At 38.4% G+C, this 17,529-nt stretch overlaps 2 protein-coding genes across 3 annotated transcripts in view; one reads left to right on the top strand and one right to left on the bottom strand.

The window, feature by feature from the left end:
- zgc:173742 (DNA topoisomerase I, mitochondrial) overlaps positions 1–10,584 on the top strand; it is a 41,362-nt gene extending 30,778 nt beyond the window's left edge. For both annotated transcript variants that reach the window (XM_049483567.1, XM_022679625.2), the window contains exons 16-20: positions 5,426–5,540; positions 8,180–8,307; positions 8,472–8,566; positions 8,694–8,843; positions 10,275–10,584. In XM_049483567.1, coding sequence (XP_049339524.1) covers positions 5,426–5,540; positions 8,180–8,307; positions 8,472–8,566; positions 8,694–8,843; positions 10,275–10,377 — 591 coding nt within the window. In that variant the 3' untranslated portion in view covers positions 10,378–10,584. The remainder of the gene's footprint in view (positions 1–5,425; positions 5,541–8,179; positions 8,308–8,471; positions 8,567–8,693; positions 8,844–10,274) is intronic.
- Positions 10,585–11,418: 834 nt separating this feature from the next.
- Positions 11,419–17,248, bottom strand: hsbp1b (heat shock factor binding protein 1b). The gene is made up of 4 exons (XM_007250514.4): positions 16,976–17,248; positions 15,811–15,877; positions 14,158–14,281; positions 11,419–11,741 (listed from the first exon to the last, which is right to left on the bottom strand). Exons 1-3 carry the CDS (start codon positions 17,018–17,020, stop codon positions 14,163–14,165), a joined length of 231 nt encoding a protein of 76 aa, XP_007250576.1. The 5' UTR covers positions 17,021–17,248; the 3' UTR covers positions 11,419–11,741; positions 14,158–14,162.
- Between the last annotated feature and the right edge of the window lie 281 nt (positions 17,249–17,529).

Genomic DNA, 17,529 nt, shown 5'->3' with positions numbered 1-17,529 from the left:
GCTGTGAAATGTCCTCCTGGCATGTAGATTTTTTATTTCTTTATTTATTTTTGCCCTATTTGTCCCTTATCTCTATGTAAAACCTCTGTGCTCCCTGACAGCAGATTTATTGGCAAGCTTTAGGTCGTGTGTCTGACCTGACACGCGCTGTGTTTTAAAACGGAATGTGGGTGGCTGTATTATCTGTTGATGCCTGGCCTGAATGGCAGCGATAGAAAATGTACAGAGAGGAAGAGCAAGAACGAAAAAGAAAGATAGAGAGGAGAGAGAGTGAGTGAGTGAAAGATAGAGAGGCAGGCCAGTTTTGGTAATCGTAGGCGGAAATGCAGGAAGATGATATTGTGCTTTGTGTTACACTTTTGACACTGCAAAGGTCCAAGTAAAGGAGAAAGAGAAGCCACAGCTTCCAGTGTCTGGCCTCTGCCATGCAGGCCTGCGAATCTTACAGCAAATCATATTATATGCTGCTCCGTGTGTGAACATGTGCATCTGTATCAAAGAGGTGCTGCTATGCTGATTTCTTTATCCATGAAAATGGGCAAATACCCAAATACCTGATCTTTACACAGGCTTAGTTCATGACTGGGTCAGATATTTCACACTCTGCTTAGCTTATACCAGTTTAATGTGCAGACTTTTCCTTCCATCTCTCTCACAGTGTGGAGTGTGAAGAATGAACTGTGGAGGTTTTTAGTGTGTATGCTTTTGGTTCAGAACTCCATCTTGAATCTGAAATGAAACAAAACAGCTTCGAAGTCAAAGTGCATAATGTCAGCTTTTATTTGAGGGTATTTATATTTATTTTGAGTGAACTAAACAGCAATCTCAGAATCTGTTTTGAGTGTACAAGTGGGTGGATACTTGGCCACTCATTTTTTTTTTTTTTTTGCAGGAATATATCTTACTGTTGGAACAAACCTCATATTTGGGTTTTTAGAGGTGTGGTGTACAAGTACCCAAAACACACAACAGGTTGGAGAACAATGAAATTCCCAAAGTTTACAATAATTTAGGATTGTTTCTATATATTTTGAATAGCCATTAGGGCAAGTGTCATAGAGTGCCCCCCTGAGGAAGTGGGGGGGGGGGGGGGGTAGTCTGGGGAAGAGGTCAAATCAAATTTATTTGTATAGCGCATTTTTACAACTGGTGTTGTCACAAAGCAGCTTTACAGAAACATGATCACAAGACAAAGAATCAGGCAAAACATTAAACATAGAAAATACAGAATTCAGAACCCCCAGTGAGCGCGGAGGCAAGGAAAAACTCCCTCAGAGCTGCAGGAGGAGGAAGAAACCTTGGGAGGACCAAGACTCACATTTAAGGGGGAACCATCCCACCACTGGTCAAATGGCTTTTAAATTAATTTTAAAAAGTCTTTATACATTCACATAGGTCTTATATATTCAAGAGCATAGCAGTGCTATAGGGCAGTGATGGCTCAGTGGGTAAAGCACTGGGCCATGGATAACAAGGTTGTGGGTTCAAGACTGTTAACCCTCACTGCTTCCAGGGGCCCCACAACAAAGGCAGCCCATCGCTCCAGGCAAGTGTGCTCACAATCAGTGTGTGCCTCTTCTTAGTGTGCTCACAGGTATGTATCTGTGTGTTCACTGCACTTGTGTGCACTTGACTTGTCTTGTTTTTTCTGAAATTAAGCAGGAAAATGTTAACATTACATTGTAGCTCATAGCTTTTCTATCTCGCTATGAGTATCCAATGACATCATTAGGGACTGTGGTTAAGAGCTATAAGATTAAGCTCATTTTTATGCTCTACTTGCGAACATTAATGAAAAAATGGATTCAGCATCACTTATCACACTAGGTGTCTGTTTACTACCTCTTCACAAACTGGAGGTTTTTCAGCTTAAAGATGTGAGCTGCACAGGTATAGGATAGTAGAATTAGTTGAGTTGACTTAGCCTTGGAATTTGTTTGTTTATCAAAACACAGACTTCCTTCTGTGTCTGCAGTTAGTCTAGTTCTGTTATTGTGCTGTCTATGAAAAGCAAGACAAATACATTTAGTTTATTAGAGTTACTGAATGGTAAAGACAGTTAGCAAAATTAATAAAAATTGAAACACGTTCAATCAAATTTTTTATTTTGTTCAGTTTCTGCAAAATATTTTAATTTTGGTGTAAAATTGAGGGTTTGTTCTGAAAGCAGTAACGAAGTAACGAACTGCATAAACATGTGCTCAGAGCTGTTTAAGATACACATGTGAGTTAGACATTCAGCTTCATGCAAAGTTCCTGTCGCATCTAATATAAAGTGCTAGTGGAAGGTGTGTATTAGATGCAGGTAATTTGAGAGTGTTTGTGAACTCTGCAGTCCCAGCTGGTGGTGTTGAGGTTTAGTAGATGCTTCCTGAGCTTCGCAACTGTTTTCACTTTGAATGAAGTCTGGTGCGATGGCACGGTTAATAGGCTCCCCGAAGCCTGCGTACGGCAGTAGTCTGAACAGTCTGAGTTTCACTTTGTGCAGACATAATTGTATGTTGTTTGCTGTGTGTGTAGACTTGCACAGAGCATAGTCCCCAGTTTGCAGACCTTTTTTTTTATAGGCAGGAATTTGTACACACACTTGTTTGGGTTTTATTTTAAAAAACCTGATTTTATGAGGAAGTAAATTTTAGCCCCAAAATCACTGATTTGTTGGTCAATCAGATTTACATGTCCATTTTTCAACTTCACGCACTTAAAAAAAATCCCTGTTGTTTTAGTTGCTGTGATTTTTTTTTTTTTTTTTCTCCCCGAATATCGATTTGTCACGACATCATGGCTCACGGCTCATGGCTATACCTTTGTCAATACCCAGTGTTAAGTGTACTGCTAAAAGAAAAACAGGTGCATTTTAATCAGATTAGAGATTGAGAGATATTTTTGGGTGTCTGTTTATAATGGATGAGACTGATAACAGTCCAGTCCATTGTTAATTAGCAACACTAGCCTAGCATCTTTCATTTTTAATTAAAGGCCCATAAGAAACAAATGTTGTTTTGACCTTCACTTATTTATTTGGTGTTTTTTCTTCCCTTTTTTAACTCTTGTTTACTCCCCTTTTTGCCCCTTATCAAATCCCAATCACACATTTATCCAAAATCCACAACAAGTTCTAGTCCACAGCCATACTGACCCCATACTGATCATTTTTATTTCAGATTTTTATCCCATTTTTACCTCAATTTTACAGGGCAAATTACCGAACCCACTCATTGGGACTCCCCCTATCATTAGTGATGTCCCGACACCAGGAGGGCAGCACATGCCTCCTCCGATACATGTAAAGTCAGCCACCACCTCTTTTTGAACTGCTGCTGATGCAGCATTGCTGAGTAGCATCACAGCGCGCTCAGACTCTGTTCCTATACATCAGCTCACAGATACTTTGTTCTGATTGACATCACCCTTTGGAGTGATGTGGGGAGAGAATGCCATCTACCCACCCAGAGAAAGCAAGGCCAGTTGTGCTCTCTCAGGGCTCCGATAACCAATGGCAAGCTACATGAACAGGATTCAAACCAGCGATTTGCTGACCATAGTTGCAGCGCTTAGCATTCTATTGCAAAACCTACAATTGCTGCAGATGGAGTACTGGGCCAAAACTATTCCACCATATTCAGACACTGTCTATTGAATGCTAACTATTGAAATGTCATAAGAAAGGGTGTTACATATTTAATCTTACAAATAGAATAATTATCATTCTTTTCAATTAGGAGTTTAAATTAAAAGTAGCCATCTATTGGTGGAACAGTGTGGAATTTGAAGAAATACTGGCTTCAGTGAATTTTGCCGGAAACTTTATATTTACCTAATTGGCCTGGTCAACAGACAGAGCTGAGGGGTAAAAAGCATCCAGATGCCGGAAGACTCGGCGTGTGAGTTAACAGTGTATGGACATAAAGAATTAGTCAGGCTTCAGTGGAGGCAGCCGCAGCAGTTGGTGCAGATGTTCTGCCAGCCTTATTACAGCTCAGATTTGCAAATATGCTCCCAGATCAAAGCTAAAAGTCTACACTGCCATTAATAGCTAGAATATATTATAAGTTAACCTTGGTTGGGGGAGATTGCAGGAGCAGAACTAGGCTGAAGTCGTGAGCCGGAAGGGAAAATAAAGCCGGTCCGTGGTGCATTGTTTTGGTGTGTTCTGGTGCGTTTGCTGCTTGTGTTGTGTGTATGCAGCTGATGGGAATTGGTGTGCGGTGTTGTGGGTATGCCTGCAGTTGTGCAGTAATGGGCTGTAGGTGTTTCTGAATGGTAATCCTTTTAGACACATGGATTCTTCTACAAATGGTAAAACACTAATGTGTGGATCCAGGATTAATGGCTGTGTGTTGCTTCTGTTTTACATACAGAGCCCACACTTCTGCCCTCACGGATCTGTTTAAATGGGTCTGCGCGTTAACTAATGTCTTTAAAGACCCTGTCTTCTCCTCTGAATGTTAGCCTGGGTAGTTCTAAAAACCTTTGGACATGCTGAAGACCGTCTGTTCCAATCTCAAGACAACAGTGCCATCTAGTGAAATGAAATGTGGATTGAGATAAAAAAAAAAAAGCTTACTGTGTGGGATTTAGTTCAGGTTTGTACTGTGTTTGAATACGCCTGTTATGATAATTACTTTATCGACTTATCGTACAATATATATTTATTACATCCAATTTTTTGGCTGGTATCAATTTTGCCCATTGTATTGACTGGCGTGTTTATTTTAAAAGAATAAACTTATTGGACCAATATTGAACCCATACTAGTACTAGTGTTTTTATTTTTTTATTTTTTTATTATTAATAAGCTGCAAACCTCTGACAGGCCAACAAACATTTGGCTCTGAAACTATTATTAATAACAAGTTAATTGTTTTTTAAAGTGGCAGTTTATATGCTTTGGGAATTTAAATATCTCTTTGGTAAGTATGTGTATTTGCACAGAGTATGTTGAGAATTACTTTTAAAACGTGCATTGTGGTGAGGTATCCTTTTTAGAATGGTATCCTTTAAAATCTGTCGATTTTAGTGCACACTCTCTTAACTTGCCAGCTCTCTTCAGTCCTATTTTTTACATTTCTTTGGTTTAAAGATAAATGAAGGAACAGACAAAGACTTGATTTTGCCATTCTGATATCTCCATGTTTGCAGTATCTCTCGTGTCAGTGCCAGTAGCAGTGCCACAGCAAAAGCTCTCATGGACCACTCTGTTTTCAGAATTGATATATTTGCAGGGATGGTCACAAGCACACTAATGCCATTTATTGGAATATTTTGTCTTTACTATGCCACTTTTAAAAAAGTGTATTTGTGTTATTACGCTTTTATATTAATAATCTGTCAGTGGCATAAAATTAGGATATTGTATATCGTAATTATTTCTTGAAAAGCATATTGTCTCAAAAAATAGTTTTGTATTTCTTTTCCCCTTCAGACAGCAACATTGAATAAACATCTGAGTTCTCTCATGCCTGGTCTGACTGCCAAGGTTTTTAGGACATATAACGCCTCCATCACACTGCAGCAGCAGCTCAAAGAGCTCAGCAACCGTGAGTATTTCTCTGTTTTCCTGCTTCTTTAGTTTCAGTCCATCAGTTCTAGTCTTTTCACACTTTTTTTTTTTTCTTCAGACTGTGCTGTTAGTCTTCACCTCCTTTTGTCCTGTACTGATCAAGAATATCATTATGACTACCCCCTTGTTACTTTACCTTTTATCCTTTTTTTTATACTGAGCGTATACTGTAGGACACTGTAGTTCTATAGTTGCCGATTCTAGTCCTGTAACTGTTCCCCTCCATATATTAATTAGTCCTCCCTTTACTCTTTTCTTCAATGGTCACGACCCCACATCACCACCACAGAGCAGGTATTATTTGGGCGGTGGGCATAAACCAGCCAATAAAGGCAAAATAACAGGGTAGTAAATAGTCTTGTAAGTCATCACAATGTGTGCAAGTGCAATAGTTACATCGCAGTTGCAATGTTTTGATTCTTGACACAAAAAGAAGATGCACAGCGTTGTCTCTATGTCTCTATAAGTGACAGGCAGCTGCTGTCTAAGAACCGTAAACAGGAAGTAACTGCATAGCCTCCATCCACATGGTTGGGCACGGGTTTGTAAAAAAAACAAGCACGTGTCGAAAGCTGTGCCCCTCAGTCCAGCACAGTTTTGTGCAGATATTAACAGTTACAGCTGAATTCACGCTGTTAATCCCAGAAAAACGCTCTTATTTACGGGTGGGGGCGATGCTGGTGACGTCATGGGCCCTGTATTGTTTAATATTGCGATATAACGTCGAAAAAAAGAACATTTGCAATGTAAAATTGTTCCAATATCGTGCAGCCCTACTTGTAAGCCAGTGTCTGAGCATCTTGTACCACACCCAAAGTTACCCGAACACTCTCACTATTTCTACTCTCGCTATTTCCTCAAGTGCATACTTTGGCACCTCTAAAGCAGTCACTGTTGCCTGTAGGTCTCTAAATTGGTGTGAGCGATGCTGCTTACATTAGACAAATTAAGGAAATGGCTATTGATTGTGGCACTGGACCCTGAAACAAAACAAATTACGTTAAAGACTCTTAGGAAGAAAACCGAGCTGTTTGACAAGCTTCTTGCTATACAGAACCTTGTTTTTGAATGTAAAGTCATTCCTCGTCATTTCTCAGCAGTAGCTCGCACAGCTGTACAGTAATGACCTTCTCTTACTTTAGAGCGAAACAAACTATTCCATTATTGACCAGTATGGGGTCTGGAGGAGAGTCCACAGGAGCATATGTCTCAGCGCTGGCGTGCTTTGTGCCTACTCTGCTTCTCCCAGCAGGCCATATGCTTAACACATCCATCACTGAAGTTCAATGTGTGTGTGTGTGTGTACACGTGTTTAAATCGTGCTGTATGTTTGCATGTTTGTGGCCACGCTGTGCTCCATTTTTAGCTAATAATTGCTGCGGGTGTCCGCTGTGCCAGTGTTCCAGGCTTTGTAGTGTGTGATTGGGGGTGGGTGTAAGATCTCTCTGTCTTCATGCGCTGCAGCTAAGAGTAAATCTGTTTACTGTATCTGCTACAAGCCATAATTAAATCAGCTACACACACAGCACCGGCTCAGCCCACGGGTGGCGTGTATGTGTGAGCAAGCATGCAAGTGGCAGATGGTAGGGATGTGGTGTTAAATGCACCCGCACACAGAAAGCACACTTTTAAACGCTACATTACGTACAAAAGTGGAAAGGATGGTCGGGGTCCTCTTAACCTTTTTTAAGGTCATGTTTATAAATGATTTAACCCTTTCAGACCCTGCATTAATTACAATGAACATAATTTATTTTCTTTATTTCTAAATGTCTTGTGGCACATAACACTATTTGAGAGCTGTTGTCCATCAGCATATCAGAATAGACCATGAACCAGCCAATGAACAAGTTTATAAACCGATGTAACAGTAACTTGGCCCCACCCACTGCAAAAACAGTAGTACTAGAGCATAACAGCATATTTTTACTAATTTAATGTGATTTAGAACATTACATTTTTAATCATGTATATATAATTAGGTATGTATATTTTTATAGTAGGATATTAAAGTCTTCTTTTCTGTGCATTACAGACAGAAAACGGCATTCTTAGCCACATTTTCTTTCACCATTGGAGATGATTCAGGTCTGGAAGGGTTAAGGAAACGTATTGGGACACCTGCTCAACTGTTTGTTTGTTTTTTCTTAAAAAAAACATAGGGTATCAAAGTTTAGAGTTTATTCTGCTTTTGTTGGAATAACATTCTCTGCTCTCCAGGGGTTTTTAAAATATATTTTCTAGATTTTGGAGCTTTACTGTGAGGATTTGATTGCACTCAGAGATTGTGAGAGTGTAATTGAGGTCAGGATGTTGTATCATCACCATCAAACTCATTTCAAACTCATCTTGACTGTACTAGATGGAGCTCAATCATTTTAGTGAATACCGTTCTACCACTTCTCCACAGCTCAATGCTGGGGGAATTTATTACCCTCTAGACATGCATAAGTATTAGAATATGTGTGCGCATTTGCTCTTCTGTGTCAGCAATGTGTGCAAATTAAGGTAGCTAAATGCATTTTTAGAAGGGGTGTCCAAAAAGATTACATGTGGCCCACAAAAAACACCTTTTATCCCACATTTTAATCTCTTTTTCTTCTTCTTCATATGTAGCATCAGACAATGTGCCTGAGAAGTTGCTCTCCTACAACCGGGCAAACCGTGCGGTTGCAGTTCTCTGTAACCATCAGCGGGCGCCACCAAAAACCTTTGAGCAGTCTATGGCAAACCTGCAGGCTAAGGTCAGTGAATAGAAGCCTACATGTAGACCTGGAGTGTTTTAACAGTTGCACTTTTAGCATTTTCACTCTTGGTGTTATATATTTTTGAATAGTTTAACTGGAACTGGTACTGGAAGTGTGGCAGCTTACATTAAACAGTTTTAAATGTGTTTCTTCTCCTGTAGATCGACAGCAGGAAAGAGCAGCTAGTGCTAGCCAAAAAAGAGCTGAAACAGGCAAAGAAAGAAGCTAAAGAGAGCTCTGACAACAAGCTACTTGTGTAAGTGTTCTTTACTCTACTGAGAAGTACTTGGTAAAGATCCTGTTTTCTACCCTGTAGAAAGGTTATTAGAGGTTATTAGAGGGTTTGTTTGTGTGTTTATGTGCTCGTGCATTTGTGTCCACAGTCTGGTAGAAAAGAAGAAGAAAGCAGTGCAGCGCTGTGAGGAGCAGCTGCTGAAGATGGAGGTTCAGGCAACAGACAGAGAAGAGAACAAGCAGATCGCCCTGAGCACCTCCAAGCTAAACTACTTGGACCCACGCATTAGCGTGGCCTGGTGAGAGAGAGACACACACACACAGCATGCACTTACATTTTTATAACATGTATGTAGTTTCCTGTGAAGCTTTAAGGGTATTTTTTGTATAATAGTGCATCTCAATTTTTTTTTTTTAATTAGTTAGTAATTAGTTGTAAAAATGTGAAACTCATATTTTATATAGATGTATTACACACAGAGTGATCTATTTTAAGCGTTTATTTCTTTTCTTGTTTACAGACAATAAAAACCCAATAATTAGTATCTCTGAAAATTTGATTATTATATAAGACCAATGGATATTTGATACCAATTGTGCCCACTCCTGCTAGAAAATGAAATCCTCACCTCCCTAAAAGTTGTCAGCAGAGAGAAGCATGAAGCTCTGTAAGAGACCCAGGAAAACACTGCACTGACTTTAGACTTGATATAACAGTGCACCAACACCAGCAGATGACATGACTCTCCAAACCGTCACTGATCATCAGTAAATTTTGCATTTCATTTGTAAATCAAGGGAGCAGAGTCTGGAGGAAGAGTGGAGAGACACACGGTCTAAGCTGCTTGAGGTCTAGTGTGAAGTTTCCACAATCAGTGATGGTTTGGAGATGCCGTGAAGTATTGTAGAGAATTGCCTTTTGATTATATAGGGTATTGCAGAATCACAGTATGATTATAATTATCCAAGGCAAATTATTGAGATGACATTGTATTGTGAGATGCTCCTGTTATTTACAGTTTTATGTTTAGAATTAGCTTTTTATTTCTACTGAATGTTTAAAATGGTTATACTAAAGCAAAAAAAAAAATCTGGAGTGAAATGGGCTTGGGTTATAGTGAAACATGATAATGAGTACCAATTTTTGTTGAATAGCTCACCTTAATTTCATTCTGAAATACAGCGCTTTTAGCAGATGTTCCCAACAAACAATGCTATCAATAGGGGTATAGAGCTGCCCATGCAAAAACATTCATATTTTTACACCATTAATAAGCTCAAAGCTCCACACTTTATTGGAAGAGTTCTGAGGGCCTTTTGAGAACTTTATTAAAAAAACACACACACACACACACAGTACCATAAGGTAGTTCTCCATAAGTGCAGTCATCTAGAAATTAAGTCACTTATCTCATACATGTCAACTATAATTGGTCACATGTGTGGAGTTTTGCTGCTTGTGCAATCTATAATCATGGTGTAGAGGTCTGTCTAATCTAGCATGGTAGGATATTTGATTATTTTTTCATATTGTGGTATCCCATAGGGTTATATATTAGAACCTATTAAGCTGATGTTAATAATTACAGTACTGTAGTTATGGGAGTGAAGAACTATAATGTGGGCTTATAAACAGTGTGTGAGGGCCACTAATTTTAGCGATTGTGTATTGACAATTGACAAAATATTAGCATTCATTTCCTATTGTTTGTTTGTTTACTGTTGTGTAGGTGTAAGAACTTGGAGGTGCCACTGGATAAAATCTACAACAAGTCCCTGAGAGATAAATTTGCTTGGGCCATCGATATGACTGAAATGGACTTTCAGTTCTGACCCCCTCACATCACTTCTATGTAGTTGAAAATAGACTTTGAAATTAAGTTCTTTTATAAGCAAATTTTAAAATCAAGTTGTTGACTTGCAGTTGCAACTATAAATGTTTTATAAATGCTGTTGGCACTTTAACTGTTTTTTTACACATATATATATCAAGTCTCTACTTTTCTATGAAAGATTTCAATAAACGCATGTGCAAAGGAATCAATGTGTTCTGTGATTAATAACAATGCAGTGCTTAACCTATGACTTACTCCCTGCATCCATTCACAAAATAACACTTTAATAAATGCAATTAATTCATCCATTTTTTAATGGAAACTAATTGTGACATATAAGCAAGTTTATTTAGCGTTATAACAGCATCACTACTGTAGAGAGTTCAATGTTACATTAGAGTAATTTCCTAGATTAAAGGTCTCCTTTAAAACAGTTTCTCAGCACATTAAATTATTCTAATTGAACTACCCTGAGATATAAAGATATTATAATAAAGTATAAAAGGCTCTATTCTGCCAGGGCTCATCCACACCACACTATTATTAATATCTCTACAGGGAAATACTAGCATTTAAAAATGTAATTATGATTTGAATATATATTTTTTACACCTCTAATATAAATATAAATTAGATAAAAAATGTACACATTCTACCAGGTAGAAATGACTGAAAGCCTAATATCGTAATGTCATTTATGTCCAGTGTATGTATACTTCTGTCCACAGCCATGGGTGGAGAGTTTTGTTGCATACATCTTCTAAAGCTGACAAAGCATCTTTACTGTTGCCTTTAAAGGTTTTATATTCACACAGCCCTTGTATTTGCCTGCATTCATACTAGTGACTTTGTTTGCTAGACTTTGCATACAAACATGATTTACATGTGATGTGGGAAACGCTCCTAATTTGCTTCAGCATAGTAAGGCTTTTTGTTCTCTTTTGTTGCTGTACAACTGCTGTGTCTCCACGGAAAGGTTTGTGATTAAGCAGTCGCTATTGGCCTTTATCTGACAGAACAAAGGAAACTGAGGAAAACATTGTTTTGTATGAAACCATTTTAATAGCAGAAATTCAGTGGAAACTGGAATGAAGTCTGATTAGCACACAAGAAGTGCTCATAATAGAGTAACTAAGGCCTCGACTGGGTGGATAGCTGGCCTTAAATGGGTTTAAAAAGTGACTTGAAATATCTGTTAAAGAAAACAACCTAAAGGATAGCAGCTCTATCAGGAAATATTACCATTATTAGAACTCAGTATAAAAAGAACTATACAACACATCAAATCAGATCAGTCACCACTAGAGGGCAGGAGAATCATCGCTGCTCTTGAATGTCCTTACTTCACTTTTACTTGGCAGCCTGTAAAAAAAAAATACACAAATTTAAAGAAAATCAGAAATCGGAAATACTCTAAATTATTAAAGTATGAAAATGGAGAGTAAATGTAGGAACAAGAAGGTAACCTTAACAGGTGTAATATTTTTTATACTTGTTTGTTAAAGTATATGTATTCAGTCACAATAATGTTTGAGTAAAGCATATTTCATCTAAAATAGCTCTACAGTAAAGAATAATTTATTCTTCAGTAAAGAAGAATTCATCTGCAGCACGGGGGCTCCACAGGGAACAGTTCTTGCTCCTTTCTTGTTCACCCTCTACACTGCAGACTTCAAGTACAGCTCTGCCAGCTGCCACCTGCAAAAGTTCTCAGACGACTCTGCTATCGTCGGACTCATCAGTGATGGAGATGACAAGGAGTACAGAGAACTGATGCAGGACCTGCAGATCAACACAGGAAAAACCAAAGAGCTGGTGGTGGACTTCCGCAGGACCAAACACTCTCCTCCGGTGCCTGTGAACATCCAGGGCTCGGATATTGAGATAGTGAGGTCCTACAAGTACCTAGGTGTCCACCTTAACAACAAGCTGGACTGGACTGACAACACGGCTGCTCTCTACAGGAAAGGTCAGAGCAGACTGCATCTCCTGAGGAGACTCCGGTCCTTTGGCATGCGGGGGACACTACTGAGGACCTTCTTTGATGCCGTGGTGGCATCAGCCATCTTTTATGGAGTGGTCTGCTGGGGCAGCAGCATCTCCACCGCTGACAGGAAGAGACTGGACAGAATCATCAGGAAGTCCAGCTCTGTCCTGGGGTGTCCTCTGGACCCAGTGGAGGTGGTGGGAAACAGGAGGATGAGGACTAAGCTTAACAACATGCTGAAGAACCTGTCCCATCCCATGCATCACTCTATGACAGCACTGAGCAGCTCCTTCAGTACCCGGCTGCTGCACCCACGCTGCGTGAAGGAGAGATACCGCAGGTCCTTCCTTCCACACGCCATCAGACTTTACAACACACCGCGCTCCCAGTGAACACTAGTTTACTATCTCAGGACTTCATACAAACCTACATACTACTCAGTGTAGCTGTAATGCTTACCGTGTGCAATATCCATCTCACTACGAGTACTGTGATCATCATTTGTGCAATCTCACTTTTGTTTTTATCTATTATTTATTTGATATTTATTCACTGTTACTCTTTAGAGGTGTGCCAAAAAATCGATTCACATAAGAATCTTGATTCTCATTTACTACGATTCAGAATCGATTTAAAATGTCCCAAAATCGATTCTGAGGGGCGGGTTTTAGACTGATTTTGGGCTGGGTATTTTTGTTGGACCTGGCAACCCTGGGGATAGCGCTTGTCCTTTCAAACGGAGATCTTCCAGACACACACAGAGCGTAGGTGTTTGAGAATCACCGGTAAGATGGCAGAACAAGCACTATATTACATTAGATTAACGTGTAGTTTCAATGTTTTATGGCAGAATGCTTCATAACAAGCATAAAAAAGATCGCTAGTAGTTAGTTTCAGTTTCTGTTAGCTAGCTAACTAGCTAACTTTCCAGTTCCACCTTAAATAACGCTACAGGTGGCAGCGGGCTGCAGCATTTAAGGCGGAACGGAAAAATACAATAAGCTAATCAGAGCTAATTTCAGCTCCTCATCACAGAGGAATTAAGGAATGGACCATATGAATTAATTTCTCCACCTCCTGCCCCCTTTCTGAAGAAATACAACGACCTTAAATTAACTAGTTAATCAGCAGCTGCTCCTGAACTTTAGCGCTCCACTGCTATCATCACATCAGCCCAGCAGCGTCACCTACACACCACCGCTAGTAGCCTGGTAATAAAGCAGTGTTATTTATTATTTATTTATTGTTCATTAACGTCATTGTGATATCCCAGTGATTCCTCTGTCACTGAGGACCCACATTCCTGCACATTTTATTGTTTTTGTAACACATTACCTGCTCCAGGACCAGTGTATATTATGGAGGTTTTTTTTTTCAATAAGATTCATAAGCCAGAAGCAGAAATTTTTATAATTCAAATCGTTTTGAATCAAAAATCGATTTTGAATCGAATCGTGGCCCCCAAAATCGGAATCGAATCGTGAGATAGTAAACGATTCCCACCCCTATTACTCTTGTGCAATAATACTGGTCCACCCTACCATAATCATATCTCTATGCACTAGATGTATATATATTTTTTATTTTACTATATGTAATTTTTTAAACTCTTAATATATTTTCCTACAATAGGTTTTCTGTATATATAGATTTATCATTATTTTGTATTTACCTTTTCCTGACCTGTTTCTCTGTCCTTTACTCTGCACTGCTGTAACATGGTAAATTTCCCCATTGTGGGATTAATAAAGGATTATCTTATCTTATCTAAAGTTTTCACTAAAATCATACCTTCACTAAGAGGCCTCGCCTTCCTTGGGCTTGTTCTCTCCCTCTACCTCCTCCACCCCAGCCTGAGTCATCAGGTCAGCGATGTTCTTCTCCAGGTCATCAATGCGCGTGCTCATCTCATCAAGTGACTCTCGTTAAGGAACACAGATGAAACTCTATGCAGCTTCCTTACCAAATTCCTCATGTATAGTGCACAGTTTGAAGTAGTGGCAAAGGGTAAGCATGTTTTCTTCAGTCTTAGACTCTTGAATTTGGAGTTTCTCTCTTCTCTATAGTTGGGTGTGGTGATGCTAATTGCTAACTGTGCTGTGTTTTAGGTATATTTGTATTGTGTCTATTATCCGAGGTTGTGCTAAAATTTAGGATTTTTATACTTTGTGATATTAAATGGTACGATCTATTTCAGGGTATTTTTACAATATTGATATTCTTATTGATATAACACCATTGTTTTTTTTATGTTTTATTTTTGGTGTACACTACTCCAACAAAATAAACAAATAATTTTTATTTAGTATCAATAAAAGTTTTATACATTTAGTAGAAAATAAAATCTATAGCTTTTGTCTAATTTGTAAACAATAACTTACCAGGTGGTAAATTTTTTTATGTACCAACCAAACTTTAAAAAATTGCACACATATAAACAGCAAACAAACAATTAAAAGTAAATACAGTAAATAGCCAAACAAATATAAAATTGGCTGCTTTATATTGCAATATCATAAATAGATTTTTTCTAAGCACATCAAACTTTTTGGCAATGTTTTCGATTACGATATGGCCCACCCCTAATTTGCAGCTCCAAACAACACATGATAATCCAAGTTTTGATACCAGACAGTTCAATTTTCACTGCCTAGATCTCTCTTTAGAATAAAGGGTCTTTAACTGGGTATTATCAGCAATGCTGTGAAAGAATCACTTCTGTTTTATAAAGGACCATGTTCATAAAAAAAGACATACACACATATCTAATACAAACATGGTTCTTTGTGGCATCACAAATATTTAAAACCTTAATTTAAGAGTGCACAATGAAGCAATCCTGCAACTAGGCTTACATTTTCTTGAATGTGAAGGTGACTTCTGTCGTCCTTAAGGACCATTGCCCTGCACATTTTAGTGGTCCTCCTACCTTAACAAATCCTTAAACTCAATCATTAATGGTCTGTTAAGAAGCTGAGTAGTTGGATCAGTTGTGTTAGGAGCAGATAAAACACCAACAAATGCAGGGGCAGTGTGTCTCCAGAACAGAACTGAGAAATAATAGTCTTAAGTGGCCCTGTATAGTCATGGTAGTTTTGAAAAAGCATCAAAATTATACCCTATACTCATGAACTAGCTTAGCTCCTGACCACTTTTTCCATACCAACACAGTGTACGTTTTTATCTCATTTTAATCAACTAGCTGCTCTACCAATATGACCAACTTACTCGTCAGGCTGGTTAGCCACAATTTTAAATAGTTTGGTCAAGCTGGACCAGGGTGGTAAGAGCAAGCTGATTAACCACTATGGTCATGCTAAACCATCAGTTAAGAGCTAGGTTAAGAGCTAAGCTGGTCAACCAACTTAACCACTTTTGTCCAGTTCAGCATGGTTTTCTCTGCTTAGTGTTGTGAAATACTGCAGGAATCACACAAAAGGATATTTCTCCCGATGATCTGATCTGACATGGTCTGAAATTTGTCCTGCATCTGCTGCAGCAATGTCTGCACCTGTGTATAGACAAATAGACAAACAAATATAGATTAGTATAAATAGATTTGTGCATTTTGTTGTGTCTATACATAGTACCAGTCAAAAGTTTGGACACACTTTCTCATGCAATATTTTCTTTTTGTGAACATTTTTTTTTGTATTATGAATTATGAAGTAAACAAAAGGTTGTTGTCCTCCACAATCCCCAGACCTAAACCTGATAAACTGAGAAGGGTGATTTGAGATGAGCTGGAGCTATAATGCATAAAGGAAAAGCAGTAACTATTGCTTAGCACCTTCAGAAACTCCTTCAAGATGCTGAGAAATCTATTCCAGCTGACTCTACCGCATGAAGAGACTGAGATTAAAATACCAAGAGCAGATCTGTCCCCAAAACTAAAAAATGGCTACTTAGAATAATCTATGATAATACTTCTGGTTTGTTTAATACATTTTTTTGCTAAATTATTCCATGGTTGGTCCTTTATAGCTTTAATGTCTTCAATACTAAATTTACAATGTAAAAATTATAAAAAGAAAGAAACCACATTAAATGAGAAGAGGTGTGTGTGTGGAATTAAGAGACCATTTCAGTTTCTCTATTATATATGAATTTTATATGATTCTATCTCTTATTTTTTTCCAGAGTTATATAGCTTTAGAAAGAAGACTACCGGTAGTTCTTTTTCAATGTATCCACAGTGTCTGAGAAACAAATGAAGACATTAAAACACTAATGCTATATTAAAATCTTTATTAAATAAAGGAGTTTTCACTCTCTAAATTGGGAGCAAGCTCAATGTTTTGAAATAGCTGTTAGCTAGTTAGGTAGGTTAGCTAATCTAAGCTAGATGGCTAAGCACTCATTTACAACCGCAACTTAACGTTAAATAAGACTTGATCAGCGCTAAATATAACAGTACAGAGTTGTTTGTATGTTTTAAGTTAGTAGATAGGTTAGGTTAGCTAAAATAAACGTTTTCCGTTTGGTCCTCAGTTCTGCTAAATGACTCAACTAGCCTTAGCTTAGCATAGCTCAGCTTCGTTTAGCCTAGCTACTGTAGCTGGTCTGTCGGAAGCCTAGCTCAGCAAAACCGATGTTTTTAAGTACTCACCACCCCTGTAAGATCCTGCACCGATTTGGGATCTGTTTCTGCCATCCTTACCGCGCGTGAAAAAAAGTCTAATTAATGATCTGACAAACTGTCCACATTAAATTGAGCTGATATGCTGGCAACTAGGTTAGCTAGCTTAATATCTGCCCCAAATAATCAGCTGAACCTAGCGGTAATCTCGCGACAGGACGAAAGGAAATCCCGTGGTAGCAGCAGTTTCTGTGGCTGTGTCCCAAATGCGGCTCCTCCCTCCTCAGCTTATCTCCTAGTTTGAAGGGTACATGGTAAGGAACCTTGTGCGTTTTTAAGGGACCGCGTTCCTAATATAGAAACTGGTGCATTTGCATTCCATTAGTCATGAGTAGAGACAACCTTGAGAATGCTAAAGTCAAACAGGGCAGTGTGTGTTTCAGGTTTCATAGACTTAGAGAGGTTTCTACATTCTGGAGACTATTATGTATAAAATGAGTTCACAAAAAATATCCAATCATTCTAATAAAGATGTTATTTAAAAAATATTTTTAATTAATTTATTTCATATTATTTTGTATGTA

This window comes from Astyanax mexicanus, chromosome 9, assembly GCF_023375975.1.
Source record: "Astyanax mexicanus isolate ESR-SI-001 chromosome 9, AstMex3_surface, whole genome shotgun sequence".
NCBI lineage: Eukaryota > Metazoa > Chordata > Actinopteri > Characiformes > Acestrorhamphidae > Astyanax > Astyanax mexicanus.
Note: the sequence above shows the minus strand (reverse complement) of the source record. Positions and strands in the feature narration are given on the sequence as shown.